The sequence below is a fragment of the Sinocyclocheilus rhinocerous genome, unplaced genomic scaffold (genome assembly GCF_001515625.1).
Source record: "Sinocyclocheilus rhinocerous isolate Xijiao unplaced genomic scaffold, SAMN03320098_v1.1 scaffold311, whole genome shotgun sequence".
Taxonomy (NCBI): domain Eukaryota; kingdom Metazoa; phylum Chordata; class Actinopteri; order Cypriniformes; family Cyprinidae; genus Sinocyclocheilus; species Sinocyclocheilus rhinocerous.
Window position 1 is genome coordinate 158,478 of NW_015623669.1, and position 10,558 is coordinate 169,035.

Below are 10,558 nucleotides of genomic sequence, written 5' to 3' on the forward strand. Positions count from 1 at the left end.
GCACTTATTTTTTACTTTTAACTCTGTATCCTTTTCTGTGTAAAGAGCTTTGAGAAGTAACTTTTAAACGGCACTATATAAATAAATATAATATACAAAATAAAGTTTATTATTATTATTAACAAATGAAACCCTATTGAAAAGTGTTATAAATATCAACAGACTGTATAGAAAAAATATATAGATAGAAATAGGATGTATTTCAATGTTATGGCTGAATTTAGGCATTACAATAAGTATGAGCATGCTTATATATATATATATATATATATATATGAATGAATGTCAGTAGCTGAATGTGCTTGGGTGGAGCACAGAGGTATATTATGTGGTTTGATGTATTGTTGCTGGGGAAATCAGTCTTCACTCACTGTGGCAGATCATGGTAATGTTAACAATGCACACTCACCAGATTGTGGTTGGTGGCATTGGAATCATCTTCAGGAAATGGTTTGGACACACCAAGGGCAACACAGTTAGCAAAGATGGCCAATAATATGAATATATCAAAAGGCTTAAAGGTCTAAGGTTAAGGAAACAACTGTCTTGAAATCATACAAGAGAATGCACAAGGTTTGCACACACACACACACACACACACACACACACACAGCAAAAGGATATATCCACTCCACCAGGGCCAGTGCGGCCACACACACACACACATTGGGCAAAAGGATATTTCCACTCCACCAGGGCCAGTGCTGCCATGCGTATAGGGTTGCTGAGAGTGAGGCAGCACAGAGCTCTGGGTGCACGAAGGGCTGATTTGTTAGCTTGTGTGTGCTTCTTGGTTCCTCCAGCTCTCCTTTGCCCTGCTGAACCCGTTGAGTTGAGTGTGTCCGTCTTGCTGGGGTCAGCCAAACTGGCCCCATCTGAAATAAAGGGTTTTCTTATTAAAACTATGTTGCCAACAAATCATCTCCATCTAATTTAAATATTAAAGGATAACTTCACTCAAAAAAAAAAAATATATATATATATCTTGAATGAGGGCTGACAGTAGCCTAGCACTTTAGTTTAGGGGCCAATTCTCACTATTAACTAGTTACTTATTAGCATTCATATTACTAGCATATTGGCTGTTTATTAGTACTTATAAAGCACATATTAATGCCTTATTCAGCATGACCATATTTTAGATCCCTAAATCCTATCCCATACCTAAACTTATCAACGACCTTACTAACTATTAATAAGCAGCAAATTAGGAGTTTATTGTGGCAAAAGTTGTAGTTGATAGTTAATAGTGAGAATTGGTCCCCAAAATAAAGTGTGACCAAACTGACAAGTTACAAACCAGCACCAGCACATTATTCAAAAATTCTCCTTTGTGTTCATATGTGTTCAGAATAAATGATGACAAATTTTACATTTTTGGGTGAACTCTTGAGATCAACTCACATCTCAAAACACAAAAGTGACCACAAAATAAGTGTTCAAGCTGAACTATAAAGGCAATAAGAGCAAAGATAATTTAGCATCCAGTGAGATTTATGTGATCAGTTTCTAACATTTAGAGCCTATGATGTTTAATAAACATTATGCATTAAAAAAATAGTCTTCTGGCAGCCTCTTCAAAACCAATGACCTGCATATAAGTTGCATTTGACCTACACTGCATATCTATCTATCTATCTATCTATCTATCTATAATCTGACAGTATCTATCTATCTATCTATAATCTCACAGTATCTCTATCTATTGCAAGGATGCAAGGATATGAACTGCAAATGCAAACATGTAATTAAACATTTTTAAAATGGTTACTGCGACCAAAATATATGGGCTAACTTCTATATTTGAATTTTAAAATGTAAAATGTAATTTGTCAATAACCTGTTTATTATTTGAGTTGAATGATGGAAGTCATCTACTGTGTTGGCAGTGTTTCAGTGCAGGTGTTTGTCCGATCACTCACCTTTCGGTACCGCATCCATGTCCACGACTTCTTCAACACCGTCTGCTGCTTATTCCCACGAACTCATGTGAAACAATAATTTACAACACCTTTCATATCTACTGACAATATCTATCGGGCGGAAGCGCGTCTCGAGCAGGTGAATCAGCTCACGCGCGCTGCACTGAAAGCAAGCGACTCCAAAGACGGAATTTAAAAGCTAGGTCCAAAGACCAAAACATTTTTCTTAAATGTATTTACACGAATAAAAACACGTGGATTGTTCTATATGTAAAACTCATTAAAGAATACAAATGTCTAATCTCTCCCCGTGTGAGCGCAGGTCTCGGGTGCGGTAAACCGTGAATGCAGGATTAACTCATGTGAGCCGGTTAAAGGGGATGATTGTGCTCAAACCTTTCAATAGGGCGGTGGAGACACGAGGACATTTCTGGGTGCCTTGGAGCATGCTAACCTAATATTTCTAAAGTTACTTCAAGTAAACTATTTTTTAATCGAAGGAAAAGAAAAACAGAATATGAAACGAAGTTAAACTTTACGAGTCACATCCCTATTATAAAATTAATTTTAATGATCACAGCGCCTCTAAGCGGTAGCAGACGCAAAGACTGCAGATATATGAAAATTGATTTATTATAACCATTGCAATGGACGAGCACTTCCTGAAAATACAAGGCAGCTGCTGTTGTAAACATTAAATATGCAGGAAATACAAATGCCTTCATTTTTTGGATGGAATGAACACTTAAGCAATGATCTTCAAACATATTAAATAGCCTACCTCAAATAAAGTAAGAATTAGCATAGTGTCATATTTCTCTGAATCGGCCAAATCTGTGGTCCGTTACACCTTCAAAGATATTAAGATGAATGTTTATTAGATCATTTATGTCTATGACTACAGTTCGTATCTCTCCTTAAAATAAGATCATTTTGCCCAACAATGCCAATTTGTGATGCACAATCCACATTAATGTAAACATGATTAATTTTCTTGATCACTAATTTGTGTTGCAATGACAGAGAAGTCTTTACCTTGGCACTTTGTAAGAGTGAAAACAGCTTGTAAACATTGAAACAACTTGAAACATTAAATAAAACTCAAAACAATCAGTAAAAATAATATTTGGTCATGTAACAAACAGGCAAAGAGACATCCTTCAAACACAATTGACAAAATCAAGCACATTTAGGGATGGAATAAAGTGTAGGCACAATTAAATCCATAGAATGAAGCAAAAATGTGAATTGAATAACACTAACCTACATCCTATTTACAAGGCATTATATTGCGGTTTTTATATTTGAGCATCTATAGTTATACACACCTGATCCTGTAATCTCACTTCTTGCTTTACTTTTTGCTATCCTTCATATACTGCATTATAATTTAATCCTGTCCACTGGGCCCTTCCTGCATTTCTGAAAGACTTTAGCAATATGCCATACATGTTTTGCCAATATCTGTTTTCATACATATTTTAAGGACATGTAAGAAGCTCCAGAAGGGGTGAGCGATAGGACAGTTAGGTTATAGTTAATACAGCTATGATCCAGCCTCTTGTTCCTGTCCCAGTGCTTCCAGCAGCAGGCCCATAGGAGTCCTCTTCAATCCTATACTCTACAGCTTATTCTCCAGTTTATTCTTAAGGCTCCGGATTCTCACTGAAGCATGGATAAGGATCACTACGAGGAGAAAAAGTCAAAAAAAGGACTGTTACAGCCATTTAATACACATTGCTTAAGCTATCAGTAAATTCATGTATACAGTACATGCAAAATATTATCAAAACAACAAAGACAAATGAGAAAGAATACTAACTTAAAATGGGGGAGGCAATGCCAAAGAGGAAAACAGCTACCCCTCCTAAAACAGACAGAAGAAGGTAGCTGGAGCCCAAAATTGCAGCCAGGGCGAGCGATGGATGATTTCTCCGGAATCGTCAGATTACGGCCTTGTTTTCAGCCGCCCAGACAAACCCCAAGAACAGAAGGATCACAACTGTTGCCCCAAGAATCAGCTGGAGTGGTTGGAAATACCTATGACACAATAACACGGACAAATGAAAAATATAAATAAAATAAATAAACATGTAATGACACATGTAATGATAATCAGCAGGATGGGCGAGGAAAATCACATGTTGGTTTTACTATTTTGCAAGTTGTCTGAACAGTAACTAACTTCCCTATTTTAAAAACCAATATAAGATAACAAAATATCAAATAAAACAGAATTGCAGACATTTAGGCCAAAGTGGGTGAAGATAAAAATCTAAGGACAAAGATATACATAATACACATAATATGCAAATAAAACAAACAGTGATTTATTTTTCAGGTACAGTAGGTGTATTTAACAGTGGCATTCAAGAAACTGAATGAACAAATATAAAAACAAAACACTAGGCCTATACTGTATATACTCCACTGTATAAATTATACATTGATTCTTAGTAAAGTTTTATTAAAGGGGTCATATGATGCGATTTCATTTTTTCCTTTCTCTTTGGAGTGTTACAAGCTCTTGGTGCATAAAGAAGATCTGTAAAGTTGCAAAGACTAAACAACAAATGCCCTGTTTATAATGGGTTTTATTGGTTCTGTCTCGTCGCGCCGGGAGACACAGCATCACAGTATGTTAAGGGGCGTAAGATTTCCGTCACACACTTGAGGTATTCGGCCAATCACAACGCACTGGATAGCTAGCCAATCAGAGCACACCTCGCTTTTTCAGACCGATGAGCTTTGTAAAAATCGACGTGTTTCAGAAAGGCGGGGCATAGAGGAGAAACCATAATGTACAGTATGTGGAAAATAATGTGTTTTTTGAACCTTAAACCGCATAAACACATTTCATTACACCAAATACACAAAATAATGTTCTTTTTAGCAACATCATATGACCCCTTTAAAGTTCTTCGGTCAAGAGCAGTGAGGGATTATATGCGAATGAAATGTTTAACCAGTGTTCTGAAATATTCGGTATGTGAGATTTTCTGTGACACCAGGTGGAGTTTACATTAATATTCATGAGTTTCCTGTTTCGAGTTAAAGCACCACTTAAAATATTAGTGCGGATCACAGAAAGCGTTTCGGTGTCAAGCTAAGTTAATCTTCTTTTTTATCACCGTTCATTTATCACAACAGTTTGTATATTATCATTGTGTCCTGTGTTATGTTTGATTTTGATGTTTACAGCCAGTTTATCATTAGGATGCGCACCAAGTAAAGCCAACAGCCGTTAAGTATTTTTGTTATATACTTTTTTTTACATTTTGGGTCTATAAAACGGTTTTATTTGGTAATTTATATAAATGTATACCTGTATCTGGGATAATAACGTTTCAGTTGTGATTCTGCATCATATTCCATCTTTCACATTCCTTATAGCTGGTATAACTTGTAACAAATTTTTATGTTGATTCACACAACAAAATTGTGATTTTCACAAATTAAGTAGCTAAAGTAATATCCCATATATTAGTTTGCACATTTACTGTAAACCTAATTACTACTGTAAAAAAAATCATGCTGAACAACACAACAAAGAGATTGAATGAATTTGCGTTAAAGTTTTATTTAGAAATGTTTGCATGAAAAAGACAAAATATAAAAAAACAACATATTTAATCAAACATACAAAATTTACACAGGGCCTTACATCCAGGACAAATAAAAACTGCCTCCTGACTTGCTCATGCAGTCCCAGTGATACCAGCCTTTTCAAGAATCACATTCGATCTAAACAAAATTAGATTTACACACACAAATGAACATATCTTGCAAGTTTAAAAATGCACTGTAATGTTAAAAAGAAAGAAAGAAACACATCCTAACACACCCAAGTGTCTACTTGGTCTTGTGTGTGGGGATATTGTTCTCAAGCACAGATCATCAAGCGGTTCTGCATGTGGAAATCAATGTGATATACATTATATTTGTCATCACATATATAATCCATCATTCCTTGTATATATTATTTAAAAAAAATCATTTATATTCATTTCGATTTTTCAGAGAACATTGTTTTCTCTGGCAGGCAGCACAGTGTGTGATATAAAATATATTGGAAAAACCTGTTTTGATCAAGAACAATGCAAATGTTTAGTATCAACACCTGTGGAAGGATTCACATATTTAAACTCCACAGACATGCCAGGACAATAAAAAGCACCTTCTAATGGCACCAGGGCCACAGTGTGCACATATTGGGCTACTGTGGAACTTGTTTTAAATTTCTTGGGCACTTTTTTTTTTACTGCTGATCACTTCTGCCAATGTCCCTTCTTTGCAAACATAATACAACACTTCATCTAAAAAGTAGTATAAAGTTGTGATCGATCATTATAGACAATCATTGAAGCCACTGAACCCAGGTGTATTTCAAATACTCACTTTCAATAATGAAGCTCTTAGCCCTTCTAAGAAATATGATTTTTTTTTATTCATGTCTGGAAAGACCTTCAGGTAGCTTTGCAAACCTTGTGAAATCAGCAAGGACTTTGACTTTTGCCTCATCCGTCTCGTGCCTCAACACTGCACTGACTTATTGGTTGTTAACTTGTTATGTTACCCTGTCTGTTGCCTCGTATGTTAAATTGTTTGACATCACACATTAGATTACATATGTAATTGTCCAGAACTGGTCTCCATCACCCAATCATTTACACAAATGGGTCTTTATGTGATTTGAACTAAGGTGACCATGGTATAAAATTGATTTTAGAAAAAAATATATTGCTTGTTGGCTTCAAAAATACTCATTATGAATGTTGTTGTAGTTGTGTTTTTTATTATTATTATTTTAATTATAAAACTATAAATGGAATCATAACTTTGAATGAAAGTTGGGTAGGTTGTTTTTTTTTTTTTTACCTGGTTACCTGGTCAGAAGAAAATGATCAAAAAAGGTTCTTGCATTATCTTTGGAATTTAAAGCTATTATCTAAATAATGAGTCTGAGACTATGCAATGGCAGAGAATAATCACAACAGTGTGTATATGCCTGTTGAAATCCAGGCATAAACGTTTGTCAAGTATGTCATGTCTTGCATATACACATATGTGAATAATATGTTGCTCTTTATTCTATTCATAAATTAAAAATACCATCATGAGTGACTTTAATCTTTTACATGTGGTTTATTATTTCATTCACATGTAACTAAAATGTTAACTTTTTAATTGTTAGGTAAGCTTGCAGAATAGGATTAAAATATTGTGAAATGTAAAGCATGGTTGCTCATTTTACCATCTTACCATCTATGCCTCTAACCATATAGAGCATTGTGTGTTTTGCGGGAAAACATTAAGAATGTTTATATTTGAAATAACTGAAACATTAATAACATTACATTAATTTAATTGAATACAAAAGTCTGGTTGAAGTTATGTAGGCCACCAAATGCAATAAGGAAATACAGTATTTATCACAACTGAAACTTTATTATGCCGCCAAAGATACATTTATACCAGTTTTTTGTTGTTGTTGTTGTTTTAAAGGCTTTCAAAGTGAAACATTAGTAGCGCTTTAAAGTGAAACATTAGTAGCGCTTTAACGCGAAACAGGAAACTCATGAATATTCATGTAGCTAAACTCCGCCCGGTGTAACAGAAAATCTCAGACAGTAGGCGCGTTTCCATTACCCTTCAAATTGCGCAAATTGAAATTGCGAATTGAAAATACGCCTAATGGAAACGCGTCAATTTCGCAAAAACGGCCATATATCGCAAAAAAGTTTTTACGCTCGCATGAGGTGGTTTTTCAGGCAATGCGAAAAAGGAATAATTCGCAAAACTGCAATGGAAACGGCTTTTTCGAAATATCGCCAAAGTTTTGCGCAAATCTGTTATGGAAACGCGCCACTCAGAACACCAGCTTTAAAGCGCATGCAAATCTACTTTTGTGATTGCGAATAAGTGCAGTGCCCCGTGAGTGAAACTCTGCCGCTGAGTAACATCTGAAGAACAGCAGCCGAATGCGCGCTGTGATATAACGATATTTCTTCAAAAGCAGATCGTGCAGACAATTGTCGTCCACGAAAAAAAAAATCGCACTGTTATAGCCTTTTTATACACATTGCTCAAGCTATTAATTTATTTTGTACATTTCAAATAAATAGTAAATAGGTACGGCCGGGCCACTGAAATGGATTAGATAATTGTTTCTTAACCTGGGATGGGTTTGTAAACATGATTAGGCTACTGCTTCATAACTGTCTAGTTAGTGACAGATTGGCAACAAAACAACGTCTTTTATAAACCTATCAAAGACATTTAAACATATTTGCATTAATAATTAAAACTGAAACTCCAAACAGATGTGAATGTTTATAATGATATAACAATAGCCTAACCTTTTTTTTTTTTCATTTAAGTCACACTACAAAGTAAAACTGCATTTAATACAGAGCACAACACAAGTGTTGTTACCCGTTCGGCTGACAGAAGAACAGTGAATAGGTTTCCTTACCCGACTGCGAGCAGAAATGCCACCGCGGAGGCAAAATAGTTGGACTGGTAATACAGCAGGTTGTTAATGATGCGGTTGTTCCACCGATCTAAGTTACGAACATCAGGCACTGAGAATCGGGCCGAACCCAGCAGAAAATCGTCCAGGGTTCGGAAAGGCGGAGGCTGAACATCCACCATTTTTGACGCTTTTGGTGACTACATTTACCAGCATGCATTGCAGTACGGCACTGAAAATAATGGAAACGCGAGAAAAGCGGTCAAATACAAAACGCCTAGAATAAACAACAAATGAAAATAAATAAACAAACAAACAAATATCATTTCCTTAACGTGCGTGTTTGAGATTAAGGAGCCATTTAACGTTTTTGTCTTCTATAAAATGCTTTTAAAACCTATATAAATAATTACAATAGCGTAACTAGATAAAAAAAAAAAAAGTTTGTCAAGGCAAACTTTAGGTTGGCTTGAGAAAGCCTAGCCTGAAAGTTTAAAGCAGTTGTAAAAGCCTGAAGTTTGACAATTTAAATAGATTAGACAGATGTTGATAGCATGATTAGCATGTTTTTACCATGATTGGCCTGTTACTAGCATATTGCTGGCATGATTAGCATGTTGCTAGCATGATTAGCATGCTACTAGCATGTTGCTAGCATGCACACTACAAAGTAAAACTGCATTTAATACAGAGCACAACACAAGTGTTGTTACCCGTTCGGCTGACAGAAGAACAGTGAATAGGTTTCCTTACCCGACTGCGAGCAGAAATGCCACCGCGGAGGCAAAATAGTTGGACTGGTAATACAGCAGGTTGTTAATGATCCGGTTGTTCCACCGATCTAAGTTACGGACATCAGGCACCGAGAATCGGGCCGAACCCAGCAGAAAATCGTCCAGGGTTCGGAAAGGCGGAGGCTGAACATCCACCATTTTTGACGCTTTTGGTGACTACATTTACCAGCATGCATTGCAGTACGGCACTGAAAATAATGAAACGCGAGAAAAGCGGTCAAATACAAAACGCCTAGAATAAACAACAAATGAAAATAAATAAACAAACAAACAAATATCATTTCCTTAACGTGCGTGTTTGAGATTAAGGAGCCATTTAACGTTTTTGTCTTCTATAAAATGCTTTTAAAACCTATATAAATAATTACAATAGCGTAACTAGATAAAAAAAAAAAAAGTTTGTCAAGGCAAACTTTAGGTTGGCTTGAGAAAGCCTAGCCTGAAAGTTTAAAGCAGTTGTAAAAGCCTGAAGTTTGACAATTTAAATAGATTAGACAGATGTTGATAGCATGATTAGCATGTTTTTACCATGATTGGCCTGTTACTAGCATATTGCTGGCATGATTAGCATGTTGCTAGCATGATTAGCATGCTACTAGCATGTTGCTACCATGATTAACAAGTAACTAGCATGTTGCTAGCATGATTAGCACGTAACTAGCATGTTGTTAGCATGACTAGCATGTCGCTAGCATGATTAGCAAAGTACTAGCATGTCACTAGCATGTTACTAGCATTTTGCTAGCATTATAAGCATGCTACTAGCATGTTGCTAGCATGATTAGCAAGTGACTAGCATGTTTCTAGCATGATTAGCAAGTTACTAGCATGTCACTAACATTTTTCTAGCATGATTAGCATGTTGCTAGCATGTTTTTTTTTATTATTATTTATTTCTATAGTAAATATATGTGGCATTCTAACCTTTAAAACTTTTGGTAACACTTTAGACATTCAATTACCTCAATAACCTGTGCTGTCCAGCGATCATCCATCTTCACATTGATCTTCAACAGATCCCTGGAGCTGTGTGTAGTCCCCTCCTGCTTCAAATGTTCCACCATCATCCCTGTACCCCAGAAACCAAAAATCACAGGACTTAATGACTACAGACCTGTTGCTTTAACATCTGTGGTCATGAAGACATTTGAGAGACTGGTGTTGGCCCACATGAAGGACATTACTGGACCCTTGCTTACCGAGCAAACAGGTCTGTGGATGATGCAGTCAATATGGGATTGCACTACATTCTCCAACATCTGGACAAACCAGGGACTTATGCAAGGATCTTGATACCCTTCAGAATAAACTGACACTGCTCTCTGTACCACCTCCATCTGTCAGTGGATCACCAGCTTCCTGACAGACAG

The 10,558-nt window shown here is 36.1% G+C and overlaps 1 protein-coding gene and 1 pseudogene across 1 annotated transcript in view; both read right to left on the reverse strand.

Annotated features, from left to right (window-relative positions):
* Positions 1-2,256, reverse strand: part of LOC107723069 (voltage-dependent L-type calcium channel subunit alpha-1F-like) — a 31,278-nt gene extending 29,022 nt beyond the window's left edge. Inside the window, 3 exon segments of the mRNA XM_016531612.1 lie at positions 410-515; positions 683-875; positions 1,923-2,256. Coding sequence (XP_016387098.1) covers positions 410-515; positions 683-875; positions 1,923-1,941 — 318 coding nt within the window. The 5' untranslated portion in view covers positions 1,942-2,256.
* Positions 2,257-2,567: 311 nt separating this feature from the next.
* On the reverse strand, positions 2,568-8,613 carry LOC107722819 (PRA1 family protein 2-like; annotated as a pseudogene).
* Positions 8,614-10,558: the final 1,945 nt, after the last annotated feature.